Consider the following 18,142-nt stretch of genomic DNA (forward strand, 5'->3'; position numbering starts at 1 on the left):
GTACTTGCATACATTGTACTATTCATAGACTCTTGTGCACTTGCGAGAATTATTACATCAGGCACCCGAAGCCAAGTCACAATTTTTTTGGTTGAACATGGAACAATCGCTATTCAAAAGACTAGAAACAAAGCACAAGGAATATCATCCTCTGAATTATTCCATTCTACAACTATTATTCACATGGATTTTCATGAGCTCATACACCTTCACTAAACGGACATAATAGTGGAAGGAAGGGCACCCATTACATAGTGCTTCACTAGGCCACATCGCTTACGTGACAAATCACCATGTTTCCGCACTGACATCCGTGTCGACTGCTTTTTACTTGAGACTTTTACCCAGCTAGGCATTCTCTTAGAGGCCGTTATCACGGGATGTGTGTGTTATGAGTTAAAAATACCACATCGGTTGGGTATGTCCCAATCAATGGGTTTATAAAACAAAAGCCTACCTCCTACATTCAACAAGACCTTTCCCTAAGTCAAGTGATTAGGGCTTTGACCCTTAGTACCTGAGTTTGCTCAGTGAGTTGGGTTTCAGCCTGTAATAACTGGGCTTAGAAGGAATAAAGTTGTGTAAGTCGGATACATTCACGGAAATCGATTAACCCAAAGCGAACAATATTGTTAGTATATGTGGAGGTTTGGATTTTAGATAGGGTATTGGAGCAATTCAGTCCTATTGGACGTATCTCTATTCCAATTGTTGGGTTTGACATAACTCAACCCACAAGTGTGGGGGAGTAGTATGAGTTAAAACCCAACCGATGGGTTTATAAAGCAAAGGTTCACCTCCTACATTCAACAAAGCATTTTCCTAAACCAAATGAGTCGGGTCACATATTGTTAGTATATGTGGAGGTTTGGATTTTAGATAGGGTATTGGAACGATTCAGTCCTATTGGACGTATATCTATTTCAATTGTTGGGTTTGACATAACTCAACCCACAAGTGTGGGGGAGTGTTATGAGTCAAAATCCAACCGATGGGTTTATAAAGCAACGGTTCACCTCCTACATTCAACAAAGCATTACGTATCTCTATTCCAATTGTTGGGTTTGACATAACTCAGGCCACAAGTGTGGGGGGGTGTCATGAGTTAAAATCCAACCGATGGGTTTATAAAGCAAAGGTTCACCTCCTACATTCAACAAATTAAGCATTTTCCTAAATCAAATGAGTTGGGCTTTGACCCGTAGTAGCTATGTTTGCTCAGTGAGTTGGGTTTCGGCCTGTAGTAGCTGAGCTTAGGAGGAACAGCATCGTGCAGACCCGATATATCCACAAGGACTGGAGAGCCCAAAGTGAACAATATTGTTGGTATGTGTGAATTTCTGATAATTTATGTAGTCTTTTACGCAGTCCGACCCATAACATAACGGGTCGATACACACCCACATGTTAAAAGATGGATTTTTGCTCTGATATCACTTGTCATGAGTCCACACACCTCCACTAAAAGAACTTAATAGTGGAGGGAGAGGGTACCCATTACATAGTGGCTCATTAGGCCACATCTAAGGCTAAGGCACGTGGGATGCGTGACTGGGATGCGTGACGTAGATACATACATACGTGGCACGTGCATACATACATAAATAAATACATACATACAACTACTAAATGGGAACTAGTAAGGCTCTCTTTTCGTCAACTGTCGTATTTTTCTATTTTGAGTTTTTAGAATTGAAATTGACACTGCAGTATTGTATCCATTTAGATATACTATTACTTTTCAAATGATGATGCTTCTTGTGTTGAAATTTGACATCATGTGGAGTTTGTAACCATTTGGGTTCGAATTTACTTTGCCGGTGTCTTTAAAAATCTTGTGTAATTTGCCCGGCGTAGAAGGTGGGTGTTAAAATGCCCCAAAGATCTGCACCTTCTCGTGCTTCAATATGTGACTTCGCTGTAACTTCTGCTAGTCCTTTTAATTGGTAAATGGAGGAAGAAAGGACTTTCTAAATTAGTCTTGTTTACGTGTATTAGCCGCCATGGCCATCAAATGTCCGAGCTTCACGTTTTGCCATTTAGAGTAGAAGTCAATGGCCTTCATGAAGAATTTTCTGCTTCTCTCATAGTTGGCCGAATTTTCTAGTCAAAAGTAAAGATGGCACTAGTCTTTGTTTACATTATTGTTTGAGAAATCAAAAGCAGACTTTCCTATCTCCTTCCTTTCCTTGAAATTAAAATGGCACACCAGTTTCAAACACTTATTAAAATATATACCAAAAACCAGACCCATAAATCTTGACCATCTCTGTTCTCTCTCTCTGTTTCACCACAATCCATGAACCAATCTTATTCTTTAACCATCTTCTTCTTCTTCTTCTTCATCTTTGTTCTTGCTTGTGCTGATGAAGATCAAGACTTCCTAGACTGCAATGTTCCTTTCAATTGTGGAAAATTGGTGAACATCAGTTATCCTTTCTGGGGCAATGATCGACCTAAAATGTGTGGTCACCACCTGTTTGGGCTCGAATGTTCTGAGAATACAACTACCACTATGTTCATCAACCAGCATGAATACCAGGTGGAAGATATAAATTCTTCTTCTCATACAATCAAAATATCCAGACCCAGAGAGGGATGTCCTCCAACAATCGGGAGCGAAACTTTGGGTTATTCATTGAATCTCTCTTCCACTGTGAAGTACTTAATCCTGTTTTACAACTGCACCACCAACCCTTTTCTCTTTCCTGAATCAAGCTATAATTTCTCATGCCCTGTCGATGGAACAGAGAAGGACGTGTTTTACGCTGGTAGGTATGGTGAAGCTGAATTGAAGGATACAGCTTGTAATGGAGAAGTTGAAGTTCCAGTTGAAGACGAGGTTCTTGGTGAACTCTATGACAATGGAGATGGAAACCTTAGTGTGGCTTTGAAGAAGCCTTTCGGTCTGAATTACTTTACTTATAGAGTATGTGATCCTTGTGTGGCATCTGGTGGAAATTGTGGTACCAACTTGAGTTCTCCGACGCCTGGAACGCAGTTCATCTGCTACTGTCATGACGGACATCATCAGCCTTTTAAGTGTGCTGATGACAAGGGTAAGCATGAAATCCTCTTCACTCCCATGGTTATCTCAAGATCTTATTTTTCAAATCATTTTGGGATCTTAGACAGGTAGAATCCATCTGTTTCACCCTTCATTCCAATTTAAATTTTAAAGTATAATCTATGTCTAGTACTAAAGTTGTAGTGTTCATATCTTCTTTCATTGCATTCATTCTTTTATTAACAGATACAAAGACGGTTTCTTAAAATTTGTGTGTTGAGAGTGAAGGTCTTACAAGCTACATCATGTCATAAGTAGCTATATATGTGTTTGTGATTTTTTTGGGATTAAACAGGTTTTCGTCGATGAATTTCATTTTTGTTTGATTAATATTTCCAGACTTTGTCTATGAAGGAAAGAAATAAAGAAACCCAGTTTGCGAGTCCCAATAGGATAGGATGTGGTTGGCGTGTAGTTGATGTTTAGTCCAGTCTTCGTTTTTGAACAAGTCAATGGTCCACTAGGGAAGAGTTGGTGATAATGAATTGTCTGTATTGGACTGTTCCTGGTTCTTGGTTCTTGACCAAGAGAAGTAGGTACTAGGTAGCTTTCTTCTCTTGATTAAACCCTGCTGAATATACCATATTTATTTTCAGTGGACTAATTAATATACTTTCATTTTATTCTATGGTAGAAATTAGGTTTTGATTTTTTGCAGCCTTAACTAGAGCAAGTGGTGGAGATTCATGCTATATTTGAGATATCTTCATGATATTTCGTTAGTTTGGTTTCAGTTTGAATTTGTATTGTCTGCACGATATTTCTAATGTCATAATTAGGTATAACCATGACCCGTAAAGTCTTCATTTGGCATTTTCATTTTTGATTATTCTTTGGTTGCCTTATCAAAGGCTTTAAGGATTTAGCATAAGCAGTAGTTGTAGGGTCATGGCATTGGATATTTGTTGAAGGATCATAAGTTATATCTGATTTGCTTAAATCATCGTTGTTTATCTCCTCTTCCTCTCAAACTCCAATAAATATCCAAACCACGGTATAGTTCAGACATTGAAGCTGATACTAATTTGCACAAAATTTTCCTTTGAATGCTATTCTTTAACTTTCCTGTCTCCAAATTGATCTTTTTAATTGATCTTGTCGCAGATCAATGGAAATTGAAGCTGAAGATCGGTATAGGTAAGTCATGTACTCATGTTCCATAAAGTTTGATTTTCTCTGCTTTCTCCCATTGAATGTGAATCAGGAGTGTTTAAAATTCTTAGTCTTCTTTAAACAGGAGTTGGTGCCTCTTTTGGCAGTGTAGTCATTATGTGCATCATATTCTACTTCTATCTACGCTACCTCAGAAAAAAAAATTCTCCCTCTTTATACTCTCGAAACATCTCTTCCTATCCCTCGTCAGTGAGAGATCATGGTAATGAAGATAAATTCATGCATGCACTCATGCCTCACAAAGTATTATTTTCTTTCCTTTCTCCAGTTGAATATGATTAAAATTCTTAATCTTTCTTTAAACAGGAATTGGTGCCAGTTTTGGAACCGTAACCATTACTTGCGCCATGATACTAATTTGGCGAATTGTTTTCTACATTAAACGAAAGATCCTATCAAATAAAGATGATCAAGAACTCGAGGTAATTATTAACGATTGTGGTCTTTTATGAATGAGGTTTTGAGCATTAGCAGAACTTCCCATGTCAACATTGTCACTCTTTTGGGATTCTGTTTAGAAGGAAGCAAAAGAGCGCTCATATATGAATTTATGTCCAACGGGTCTCTCGAAAAGTTTATATATGGCAAGAGTAACACAAATACCAATCACCATTTTTTGGGATGGGAAAATATGTTCCGAATTGCAGTCGAGATTGCTAAAGGGCTCGAGTACTTGCACCGAGGATGCAAGACCAGGATTCTGCATTTTGACATAAAGCCTCACAACATTCTTTTAGACGAAGACTTCTGTCCGAAGATCTCTGATTTTGGGTTGGCAAAACTCTGCATTAAGAAAGAAAGTATTGTGTCAGTACTCGAGGCTAGAGGCACTATTGGATACATTGCTCCAGAACTTTTTAGCAAAAACTTTGGAGGAGTCTCACATAAGTCTGATGTGTATAGCTATGGAATGATGATTCTTGAGATGGTTGGAGCAAGAAACAACACAAACATCAAAGAAGAAAATAGCAGTACTGAAACGTATTTTCCACATTGGATCTATAAACGACTTGAGGAAGAAAATGATTTTGGATTGAATGGTGATGTTATGACTGAATTGGAATATGAAGCTGCAAGGAAGATGGTCTTGGTGGGTCTCTGGTGCATACAAATTGATCCATCACGGAGGCCTAACATTAGTGAGGTCTTAGATATGTTGAAAGGAAGTGTAGAAAATTTGCATGTCCCACCACGACCTTTTGTAGCTTCTCCTTCAAGATCACTGCCATTAGAGTCTTTCAGCTCATCAGTTTTGTGACAACAAATGTGTATACCTGCTAGAGAAATTGAACTCCAATTTGGCATGATCAAGCATGTAGAAAGACTTATCTATACATATATATATATATATATATATATATATATATATATATATATATATATATTGTTGAATCGAGTGAATATTTGTAGAGTATTCTTTAGAATATTGTTTATTCTTTGAGTCAAAGATTTACCCAAGATTTATTTTCCTTGATATATGTAATTGAGGGAAGTAAAGTCAAAGATTTACTTTCCTTGATATATGTAATTGAGGGAAGAAAAATAATCTTTTTCTTGTTTTAAGAGATATGTACATGTTATATATACCTCCGATTGAGAGAAGAATAATAATTGATATATTCATTCTCCTAAAATTAAGTTGGTATCGGAGCAAGGTTCTCTTAACATACAACCTCACCATCACCGTAGCTACTAGGGGCCGACTGCTCCAACCAGGTCTGACTATCCGACAGAAGCCGATTGCTTCTTCCATAACAGGTGCTGATTGCACCATTGAACCAGAATCTCATCCAGAAATTACAAACAACTTATGGCTGAATCCGGTGCTCTTATAGTTCCACCTGTGGTGACGCCAAGTCAAGAACCAACCTCTATTCCTTATGGGATCAAACTGAATGGTTCAAATTTCACTCTTTGGTCTCAGGTGGTTACTATGTTCGTTGCTGGACGGGGAAAGATGGAATATCTCAAAGGTACGACCTCGAAACCTACTGTTAGTGACTCTACATATAACAAGTGGATGATGGAGGATGCTACTGTAAAGGGCTGGCTTATTGGCTCTATGGAGGCCGATATAATGAATCTTTTTATTCGTTTACCCACTGCGAATGATGTTTGGGATGTTGTGTCTCAAACATATTTTGAGGGTGCTGATAAATCTATTTTGTATGATCTGTCTCGAAAAGCTATGGCAACTAAGCAGGCAGGGCGACCTGTGGCTGCATACTATTCCGATCTTAAAGTTATTTGGCAGGAGCTTGATCATCGTCGTCCAATTACCTTTACTCAGCCAGATGTGATTAAGACTCGAATGGCTGAAATTGATGAAGATCGAATCTATTCTTTTTTGGCTGGGCTTGATGATATATATGATTCTGTTCGAGGAGATATTCTTCGTACTAATCCTCTACCTGGACCTAATAATGCTTTCTCAACTGTGAGACATGAAGAACTTCGTCGGAATACAATGATGTCTTCAGAAGTTCCTCAGATGGCTATGGCAGTTCAAAAATATGGAACTCCAACAAGTTCTTTGTCACTTTCAGTACCTACTAGCGGTAAATGTACTCATTGCGGCAGCACCAAACATACTGTAGATACTTGCTTCAGAAAGCATGGATATCCCGAGTGGTGGCAGGCTCACAAAGAGCGATTACAGGCTCGAAAAGGCGGTAAAGTTGCGCTATGCACCTCACTGTCTCCCATAACTATTTCATCCTCATCTACAGTCCCAGTGGCACCGACTCCTTCTTCAATGGATACCATGGCTTCCACTACCCCAGTTGATATCACTCACTCTGTGGTAGATCCTACTCTTCTCCAACAGTCAGGTAGTGTTGTCCTTTCGACAAATATCAACAGTGTGTCCTTTGTGACCACAGTATTCACACTTGAGGTGTGCACGACAGTCTTCAGCAGTATGCCCCATGAGATTGCAGCGGTGGCAACGCACATTGTTGTTTTGCTCCGAGAATCTCTTTTCAGCCGAACTGAAACTATTCCTGGCAGCAAAGGCTGCTGCTTCCGGTGTCTTTCCCAAGACTTGGGATGATACGACTCGCTGTTTTTCATCCTGGTTAATGAGGGAAAACACTTTGTTGACTGGAGGTAAAGGTTCCATGAGTAAAATCTGTCCACGTGCGGCTGCGTAGACCTCATTGAGTCCCATGAGGAACTTGATGGAACGTTGAGTTTGTTGGTACTGCAGCAGCGTCTTGGCGATATCTCCACTGCAAGATGGCATAGGACATAGAGCATCTCGGTTATCCCATAAACTTTTCAATTTAGTATAGTACTCACCAATGGTCATGTTACCTTGTAGGCAATCATGAATTTGTTGTTCAATTTGAAATAAGTATACACTGTTGGAAAGGCCAAGTCGATCCTTCAACTCATTCCAAAGATCGTGCGCGTCTTCATTATACATGACGCTTTGTCCAATGTCAGGTGATATTGTGTTGAGGATCCATCCTTTGACAAGAAGGTTGCATCGAATCCATTGTTTCATCTCCATTACGGACTCTGCAGGTGGTTTAGTCACAGTCCCATCAATGAAACCATCCTTGTTCTTTGCAATGAGAGCCATGAGCATCGCATGACTCCAAAGAGAGTAGTTGTCTTGATTTAGTGTTTGATTCACTAGGACAAGACCAAGTTGATCCGAGTGATGAAGATAGAGAGGATTGCTTGGGTCGTCATACTTGTGTGATTGAACTTTGGTCATCTCAGATTTTTCTGGAGTGCCGTCGTTGTTCTTGGCCATTGGTGCTGTTGGTAGTGATGGAAGAAGATGGTTTGTTGCTGGTTTTGTTTATGTGGTGTGTTCTTGAACCTGCTCCGATACCATGTGAAAACAGGGACAAACACACGATTTTTGGTGTTGTTATTTTCTTATTTGTCTATGTGCTGGTACATATACAAGTAAGGTCATGATGGCCTACACATGTGGATATTTCCTAGTCTAAAATGACGGCTTAATGTGGACATTTCCTAGTCTAAAATGACGGCTATGATGGCCTACACATGTGGACATTTCCTAGTCTAAAATGACGGCTCAACGTCATGACAAATATATCTTCAGTCAGCTTTGTGTGTCCCGATTATTCTCCTTGACATCCTGAATATCTGCTCTAACATCCTTGACATCTGTTTTAACAGGAACAAACAGCAGCCAAGAGGTGGATTACAGGCAAAGGTGAATCATAAATTAAGGAGAATTTTATTTGTAGAAAGAGTTTCATTGTTAAGGTGAGCAAAGAAATTAAGTATTTTTGAGCACCCATTGTTTACTTATCCTACACTTACGGAATAATAAATTATAGAACTCCACCATTTTTGGTTCATTTTCTTGGGTTATATATAAACTTATAAATCACTTAAATCATGAGCGCTTTTTATGCAATTCTAAATTAAGGTTATTATCTTTTGTACCTAAAACATTTTGAGGAGCAATACTACCACCAAATTCCTACATGCTTACCTCATCTTTGGAAGTACATAAAACAAATCATCTTTTTTTGTTCTCTCCTTTTATCTTCATGTTCTTTCTTTTTTAAAATTAATTTATTTTTTATTCCTTTAAAATTTACTTAGAAAACTATGTGTGTGCGTGTGTGACATATATAAATATGTAATATATATTATTAAACAGAAATATCTAACATATGCTTGTCACATCTATTGTGGCATTCTTTGTCCTCAAAGACACTCAATGTATTAAATTGATTTGGATTAGTTCACTTAAATGGTTCCAATCATTGATGATATTGCATTGTCTGGCTCTTCTACAAAATAGTTCAGTTCATAATTACAATAATTAGAAAATCTTAAACTGTTGACTTTATCCACTAAAAAAGTTTGTTGGGAGGTCATGGAGACGGAGATTATGGATATGGTCAAAATTAGTGTCTTTTTAATTCATGTGCTCATACAAAATGGGTGGCAATTTTTGTGGAATAAAGAATTCAATTATTTTTGTTTGCCAATTATTGCTGCAAAAAGTTGAAATATAAAGTTGGTGCACAATTGTTTTTTCTTATTTGTCACTTACTTCCCTTCATATCCACATATATATATATTGGCTTCACAATAATAATTCTTGAAGTTTCTACCTTCCCCAACTAGCCATTCTTTATCTAATCCATAACCCAAATCTATTAGTCAAACTTAGCAATCCCTATAGAGCAAAGAATGTGATCCTTTCCTCCATAAATAGAAGAGACATAACATTTTGTTTTGCAATTGCAAGTCATCTCCAGCATTTTTTAGTGAAAGAATGAAAAAGAAAAGAATAATAACACTAGAGATACTCCTTAAAGAACAAAATCACACGAGTGTTTGGTTCAAAATGTGAACAATACCTCAAGCGATTTGGGCCAAAAATTTTCTCTGACCTCGTTCTTCTACTTTTTCACATCCTTCTTCAAATTATAACATGATACCAGAGTATAGACTCAATCAACCTCCACCCGTTTGGGTCACCTGTTCATATGTCCTTATGAATGGACCGTCCACAAAGACCCTAACCCATATAGTGCACTTGCTGGGTCTCACATAATGGAACTCATAGGTGCGGATGAATGTTAATACAAAAATCTCACATCGCTCGTTGAAGGGCAAGCAATATGGTTTATAAATATGACCCAACATAATAACACTAGAGGTACCTTTTAGAAGGACAAAGTCACATGGACCTTGAACATAAAGTGTGAACAATACCTCAAGTGGTTTGGACCAAAACCTTTCTCTCGTCTCGTTCTTCTACTTCTCACCTCCTTCTTCAAATTATAAATAGTATCAGAACATATACTCGATCAAACTCCCCCCATCTGAGTCACCTACTCGAATGTCTTTACGGATAGTGTTGAGGGAAATTAGTGTGTCTGTATGTTTGTTGTGGGAGTGTGGGATCCTCAAATATCGAAGGAATTATACTCTGGTTAGTTAAGTTATTTATAAGTTAAAAACATATTTTACCCTTATACATAATACTTAAACATAAAAAGTAAGATTAAATTAGTAAATTCAACTGATTTTCTTTTATTTTTTTTATCTATCCAAATATGAGAGAGGGAAATGTATTCTACTTTACATTCTTTTCCCTTTTCTTCCTTTATCTTCCAAGTCCATAGGCATCCAACGCCTTCGGGCAGCCCATCAATGGACGTCCAAGCCAAGGGCGTTCAATGCCATCAATTGTTGATGAACGACAGTCATATTCACCTCATGTATCAATCGCTTGACTCAATTCCGTTGCATAACATACTCGTGCATGCACTCAATCTACACCATATCGATCGTACACTTGAACCACTATCTCCCTGCACAGACTTAGCAGTCCTAAGGCAACGGTCGTTTGAGACCATTATCGAACCTTACCCCGATAAACTGGATACAATCTTTAAGCCTAGCATCTCATGTTAGACGACCTGCAACCACTATTTGACACTGAGCCGCCTGACCCTTGTACAATCTCGTCCTTGACCAACCAAAATAAGCCACGTGTCCTGACACTCAACACCACCTTTCCATGACTACCTGCGACTTGTACCCTGGTACCTCCAATGTCAGCTTTGGTCAACCAAGACCCCACTATAAAAGCCCCCTCCTTCTTCAATAAGGGACACGTTCAATCTCAATCATATCCAGCCGAAGCTATCATCATCTTCGACCTTCAGCCAATTCTCAGTCCTTTTACCCAGTATCCCATATTTATATCCATACTTTACATTATTACATATTTGCCTCGATCAACCTTACTTCGATTACTGACTTAATCGTCAGAGGCTCTTTGACAAGTACCACACCAGTGCCCAAGCCTCTCATCTTCAACCTTGCTTTGTTCCATAGGATCAGCTGTAAAAGACTCAAGATAAATTACGTTGACTGTTCAACAATTATAGATTCAAACATCTACAACGATGTAAAAGATTTCTTGGACCAAGACTATTAGGTATAACCTTGACCCATAAAGTCTTCCTGAGGCATTTTATAAACAAGTACACATATATAGACAACTGAATACTCCCATGACATAAAGAAATACGATACTTTTGACCAAATTGTCTTACCATGCCACGGATATCCAACTGGCCGGCAGTAAATCACAACTTCTTAATGTCTTCAGACCAGGAAAACAGCAAGCAACATCAGTTAAAAAATAATGACCTTGCTGATCCGTCATATTCTTGTGTTGTGATTGTTACACTTTTCTATTTTAATTTTCTCTATTGTCGTGTGATATCTTTGTTAAGAATGATTTTGGATAAATTTCCCAACAGTCGTTCTTGATTGTTAAAAAAATCTTACCTTTCATGTAGTGTCTTAATTGTGTCTAAAGACGAGAGATAATTCAAGCATCCAAAAATTTATGCTGCGCCAAAAATGCACTTTTACTTACAAAATTTTGCCCGAGTGTCTACGTGATCGTGGAAATACATTATCGTCCAAAATGTGGGTTTAACTTGTGAAATATAAGGCCCAGTTCATGTCAACTTGTGTGTGTATATATGTAGCCCATACTACTTCATCCACCAAATGGGTCAAACCGATTTCATACTTGGGCTGGGCCGTGAGCCACAATCTTTGGGATAGCATTCCTGTAATAGAGCATGGTCATGGGAATGGAGTTGGGCCTATAGGCGATTTTTGACCACTACATTATTAACATGAAAAGTTGATTTGGCACAAATTTGAAAGTAGTGGACTAATCAGTAGGTCAAGAACGAAATTCCCATGAAAGAGCTCAGAATTGTTATGAATGGGATTTAAGTAAAGCTCATTCATGGTTGTCTAGGGTTTTGCGAACAATTTAGGGTTTCTATGCATCAACTAGCATTTTGTTATCTTACCATTTTCACAGGGTCCTTGCAGTATATTTGTGTGACATCTTAGGATCTAACAATGAAAGGAAGAAAAAGAAAAGAATACAGTACTCTCTCTTTTTTTTTTTTACCAATTTGTTAAGAATGTCAAGTTTTAGCATGGGAGGCTATGATAAAAAAAAATTTAAAAAAGAGAGTTAAAAATTGTTGTAAATTGGACCTCCCCAGATAACATATAATAAAACAATATAAACAAAGCAATCGGAAACAAAGAGAAAAAAAAAAAGAAAACAAGATTTTATGTGGTTCGACAAGAGTGTCTACGTTCATGGATTCTGACTTATTTTCACTATGAGAATTTAAGTACTACAATTGAGTTAAGGTTTTCCCCTTCTACACTCGACTTTCTGGATACTCAAAAATACAATTATACCTTCATATTAAAAATAATCAATACTCATCAATAATATCATAATATGAGCCACTTTATTTAACAAAAACTCCATGTTTAAGCACTAAAAAAACTGTCTTCAAGAAACAAGGCACCCGAAGCCAAGTCACAATTTTTTTGGTTGAACATGGAACAATCGCTATTCAAAAGACTAGAAACAAAGTACAAGGAATATCACCCTCTGAATTATTCCATTCTATAACTATTATTCACATGGATTTTCATGAGCTCATACACCCTTCACAAAACATACATAATAGTGGAGGGAAGGGTACCCATTATATAGTGCTTCACTAGGCCACGTCTAATGCTAAGGCACGTGGGATGCGTGACATAGATACATACATACGTGGTACGTGCATACATACATAAATAAATACATACATACAACTACTAAATGGGAACTAGTAAGGCTCTCTTTTCGTCAACTGTGGTATTTTTCTAGTTGGAGTTTTTAGGAATTGATATTGACACTGCAGTATTGTATCGATTTAGATATACTATTACTTTTCAAATGATGATGATTCTTGTGTTGAAATTTGACATCATGTGGAGTTTGTGACCATTTGGGTTCGAATTTACTTTGCCAGTGTCTTCAAAAATCTTGTGTAATTTGCCCGGCGTAGAAGTTGGGTGTTAAAATGCCCCAAAGATCTGCACCGTCTTGTGCGTCAATATGTTACTTCGGTGTAACTTCTGCCAGTCCTTGTAATTGGTAAATGGAGGAAGAAAGGACTTTCTAAATTAGTCTTGTTTACGTGTATTAGCCGCCATGGCCATCAAATGTCCGAGCTTCACGTTTTGCCATTTAGAGTAGAAGTCAATGGCCTTCATGAAGAATTTTCTGCTTCTCTCATAGTTGGCCGAATTTTCTAGTCAAAAGTAAAGATGGCACTAGTCTTTGTTTACATTATTGTTTGAGAAATCAAAAGCAGACTTTCCTATCTCCTTCCTTTCCTTGAAATTAAAATGGCACACCAGTTTCAAACACTTATTAAAATATATTCCAAAAACCAGACCCATAAATCTTGACCATCTCTGTTCTCTCTCTCTGTTTCACCACAACCCATGAACCAATCTTATTCTTTAACCATCTTCTTCTTCTTCTTCTTCATCTTTGTTCTTGCTTGTGCTGATGAAGATCAAGACTTCCTAGACTGCAATGTTCCTTTCAATTGTGGAAAATTGGTGAACATCAGTTATCCTTTCTGGGGCAATGATCGACCTAAAATGTGTGGTCACCACCTGTTTGGGCTCGAATGTTCTGAGAATACAACTACCACTATGTTCATCAACCAGCATGAATACCAGGTGGAAGATATAAATTCTTCTTCTCATACAATCAAAATATCCAGACCCAGAGAGGGATGTCCTCCAACAATCGGGAGCGAAACTTTGGGTTATTCATTGAATCTCTCTTCCACTGTGAAGTACTTAATCCTGTTTTACAACTGCACCACCAACCCTTTTCTCTTTCCTGAATCAAGCTATAATTTCTCATGCCCTGTCGACGGAACAGAGAAGGACGTGTTTTACGCTGGTAGGTATGGTGAAGCTGAATTGAAGGATACAGCTTGTAATGGAGAAGTTGAAGTTCCAGTTGAAGACGAGGTTCTTGGTGAACTCTATGACAATGGAGATGGAAACCTTAGTGTGGCTTTGAAGAAGCCTTTCGGTCTGAATTACTTTACTTATAGAGTATGTGATCCTTGTGTGGCATCTGGTGGAAATTGTGGTACCAACTTGAGTTCTCCGACGCCTGGAACGCAGTTCATCTGCTACTGTCATGACGGACATCATCAGCCTTTTAAGTGTGCTGATGACAAGGGTAAGCATGAAATCCTCTTCACTCCCATGGTTATCTCAAGATCTTATTTTTCAAATCATTTTGGGATCTTAGACAGGTAGAATCCATCTGTTTCACCCTTCATTCCAATTTAAATTTTAAAGTATAATCTATGTCTAGTACTAAAGTTGTAGTGTTCATATCTTCTTTCATTGCATTCATTCTTTTATTAACAGATACAAAGACGGTTTCTTAAAATTTGTGTGTTGAGAGTGAAGGTCTTACAAGCTACATCATGTCATAAGTAGCTATATATGTGTTTGTGATTTTTTTGGGATTAAACAGGTTTTCGTCGATGAATTTCATTTTTGTTTGATTAATATTTCCAGACTTTGTCTATGAAGGAAAGAAATAAAGAAACCCAGTTTGCGAGTCCCAATAGGATAGGATGTGGTTGGCGTGTAGTTGATGTTTAGTCCAGTCTTCGTTTTTGAACAAGTCAATGGTCCACTAGGGAAGAGTTGGTGATAATGAATTGTCTGTATTGGACTGTTCCTGGTTCTTGGTTCTTGACCAAGAGAAGTAGGTACTAGGTAGCTTTCTTCTCTTGATTAAACCCTGCTGAATATACCATATTTATTTTCAGTGGACTAATTAATATACTTTCATTTTATTCTATGGTAGAAATTAGGTTTTGATTTTTTGCAGCCTTAACTAGAGCAAGTGGTGGAGATTCATGCTATATTTGAGATATCTTCATGATATTTCGTTAGTTTGGTTTCAGTTTGAATTTGTATTGTCTGCACGATATTTCTAATGTCATAATTAGGTATAACCATGACCCGTAAAGTCTTCATTTGGCATTTTCATTTTTGATTATTCTTTGGTTGCCTTATCAAAGGCTTTAAGGATTTAGCATAAGCAGTAGTTGTAGGGTCATGGCATTGGATATTTGTTGAAGGATCATAAGTTATATCTGATTTGCTTAAATCATCGTTGTTTATCTCCTCTTCCTCTCAAACTCCAATAAATATCCAAACCACGGTATAGTTCAGACATTGAAGCTGATACTAATTTGCACAAAATTTTCCTTTGAATGCTATTCTTTAACTTTCCTGTCTCCAAATTGATCTTTTTAATTGATCTTGTCGCAGATCAATGGAAATTGAAGCTGAAGATCGGTATAGGTAAGTCATGTACTCATGTTCCATAAAGTTTGATTTTCTCTGCTTTCTCCCATTGAATGTGAATCAGGAGTGTTTAAAATTCTTAGTCTTCTTTAAACAGGAGTTGGTGCCTCTTTTGGCAGTGTAGTCATTATGTGCATCATATTCTACTTCTATCTACGCTACCTCAGAAAAAAAAATTCTCCCTCTTTATACTCTCGAAACATCTCTTCCTATCCCTCGTCAGTGAGAGATCATGGTAATGAAGATAAATTCATAGGAGTCCATACCTTCGGCTATTCTGAACTCGAAAAGGCCACCAACAACTTTGATGAAGCCGAGGAACTTGGGGATGGAGGCTTTGGTACTGTCTATAAAGGTATGATCATACAACAGCCTAATTAGCTTGACCTTCTACTCATTCTGAATCAATTTTTCCTGATGTTCTCTGTCAACTTGTACAGGCAAACTCCGAGATGGGCGTATTGTTGCAGTCAAGCGCTTGTATGAAAACAATTACAAGAGAGTTGAACAATTCTTGAATGAAGTTGAAATCTTAGCTCGCTTGCGCCACCCGCATCTCGTTGCACTTTACGGGTGCACCTCTCGTCATTGTCGTGAACTCCTCCTTGTGTATGAATATGTTCCAAATGGCACTGTTGCTGATCATCTTCATGGAGAAGGCACTAAACCTGGTGAACTTACTTGGCCTATTCGATTGAAGATCGCTGTTGAGACTGCAACTGCATTAGCTTTTCTCCATGTCAATGATGTAATCCATCGCGACGTGAAGACAAATAACATTCTACTTGGCAACAATTTCGATGTCAAGGTTGCAGATTTTGGACTCTCACGACTTTTCCCAACAGATGTCACCCATGTTTCCACTGCTCCTCAAGGGACTCCTGGGTATGTTGATCCAGAGTATCATCAGTGCTATCAGCTGACTAGCAAGAGCGACGTGTATAGCTTTGGAGTAGTCTTGATTGAGCTGATATCATCAATGCCCGCTGTTGACATTACCAGACACCGTCACGAGATTAATCTGTCAAATATGGCTATTAATAAGATTCAAAGTCGAGCATTGCACGAGCTTGTAGATCCTTCTCTGGGGTTTGAAACAGAGCCCTTGGTGAGACAAATGATAACTGGGGTGGCCGAATTGGCATTTCAGTGCCTTCAAAGTAGTAAGGAGATGAGACCCTCAATGGTAGAAGTGTTGGAGAATCTAAAAGGTATACAAAGTGATGTCTACGGTGCTAAGGAGGCAGAGGAAACGGACATTCGAGCAGATGATGTTGTTTTGTTGAAGACTAGTGATCTTCAACTGACGACTTCACCGGTTTCTGTGAGTATGAGTTGGGCTAGTGAATCGACAACACCTACTACGAGTGCTTAAATTTTCCTTTCTCATTTCACTCAATTGTAACAAGTGCTATAACATGAATTGAGTGTATTGACAGTTCCTGTATTACAACAGGATGTGTATATAATATAGTAGCTTTTATGTGTCTTCTAATAGTCATCTTGGGGCAGTCTAAGTTCATTCAATTGATTTTTTTTACTCTTTCTATCAATTAAGAGATAAAAAATGACTGTTTTATTGTTATAGTTTGCTCAGAATCTCCTCTCCTTTACTGGTTTGATGTCTCTCTTGTTCTGCAGCAGAACTAACTACAGATTCTTCAGCTTTACACTTCACAATGAGGATTTGAGAATAATGAGCTCATTTGTTCCTGTCATGGTTTGGCCCAATCTCAAGGCCAGACATTGATGGAAAGTGTTTTTTTTTTTTTTTTGAATTTTACCATTTATTTCTGTCATGGGGTTGGGAGACAAATTCGGCCCTGCCCTGCATGCGGGTTGGGTTTCTTTGCCCTGTCCCCTCCCCGAAGCGGGTTGGGTACAAATTGTCATCCTTAATAAGTTTTTGGATTGTCAAGTTTAGGTTGATGAGAGATTCAATACTATTTTTAATTTTGTAAACAAAAACTGAGCCTTAGTATTTGGAAACCTTTTCACTATTAATCTCTTGATGTTTGCGGCTATGTTGGAAAGTGTATGAGGTATTGGCTTCCGTTGGAGAACCCACACCAAATGTCCCACATCAAAAAAAATAATAAATGGAAGAGATGTGGTTTATAATACAATGACTTGTGCTTAGACTTATGAGCTTAAGCTTTTGGTTGTTAGGTTTCTAAGCTTGTATTGTTGTTCAATTTGTCCAAGTATGTGACCTGAATTTTAGGTCTACATTTTTAATATGTTATCGGAACCCAATTCTTAATGGATTTGAGGGAAAATAAGAGGCTTAGTCGAGAGGCCGGTTTTATGGATAAAAAAAGCCCATAGTTGGAACCCAATTCTTAACGGACTTGAGGGAAAATAAGAGGCTCAATCGAGAGGTCGGTTTTAAGGATAAAAAAAAAAAGCTCATAGTTGGATAGATTTGGTGTAAGCCCGAGGGAGCTACACATATTTAGTTTTCATTCATTATTCATGTGACTCAGTAGTAGAGTTATAGCGATGCAAATGTCATCATAGGTTCAATTATGAGGTACAACTGACCACCTTTTTACTCCATAAAAACTGTAACCTCATAGAGGAATTCCACATATGTCAATCCAGTCATTGATGGAGTTTGTTATTGATGGGAAGTTAGGTGGAATGGGTGCT

General features: G+C 38.0%; 3 protein-coding genes across 4 annotated transcripts; all 3 read left to right on the plus strand.

Moving 5' to 3' along the window:
- The first annotated feature begins 2,153 nt into the window (after positions 1-2,153).
- Positions 2,154-4,573, plus strand: LOC119986982 (LEAF RUST 10 DISEASE-RESISTANCE LOCUS RECEPTOR-LIKE PROTEIN KINASE-like 2.8). Its single transcript, XM_038831667.1, has 4 exons — positions 2,154-3,059; positions 4,172-4,204; positions 4,431-4,483; positions 4,547-4,573. Exons 1-4 carry the CDS (start codon positions 2,300-2,302, stop codon positions 4,571-4,573), a joined length of 873 nt encoding a protein of 290 aa, XP_038687595.1. The 5' UTR covers positions 2,154-2,299.
- On the plus strand, positions 4,459-5,593 carry LOC119987160 (LEAF RUST 10 DISEASE-RESISTANCE LOCUS RECEPTOR-LIKE PROTEIN KINASE-like 2.1). Its single transcript, XM_038831957.1, has one exon. The coding sequence runs from the start codon at positions 4,689-4,691 to the stop codon at positions 5,496-5,498; it is 810 nt and encodes a 269-aa protein (XP_038687885.1). The 5' UTR covers positions 4,459-4,688; the 3' UTR covers positions 5,499-5,593.
- Positions 5,594-13,527: 7,934 nt separating this feature from the next.
- On the plus strand, positions 13,528-17,075 carry LOC119987159 (LEAF RUST 10 DISEASE-RESISTANCE LOCUS RECEPTOR-LIKE PROTEIN KINASE-like 1.2). 2 transcript variants are annotated; one of them, XM_038831956.1, is made up of 4 exons: positions 13,528-14,342; positions 15,455-15,487; positions 15,615-15,845; positions 15,931-17,075. In XM_038831956.1, the coding sequence occupies exons 1-4, from the start codon at positions 13,583-13,585 to the stop codon at positions 16,863-16,865; spliced, it is 1,959 nt and encodes a 652-aa protein (XP_038687884.1). In that variant the 5' UTR covers positions 13,528-13,582; the 3' UTR covers positions 16,866-17,075. The 2 variants fall into 2 exon arrangements, with proteins under 2 accessions (XP_038687884.1, XP_038687883.1); XM_038831955.1 differs by having other exon boundaries at positions 13,529-14,342; positions 15,588-15,845.
- Positions 17,076-18,142: the final 1,067 nt, after the last annotated feature.

This window comes from Tripterygium wilfordii, chromosome 20, assembly GCF_013401445.1.
Source record: "Tripterygium wilfordii isolate XIE 37 chromosome 20, ASM1340144v1, whole genome shotgun sequence".
In the NCBI taxonomy this organism is placed as follows: domain Eukaryota; kingdom Viridiplantae; phylum Streptophyta; class Magnoliopsida; order Celastrales; family Celastraceae; genus Tripterygium; species Tripterygium wilfordii.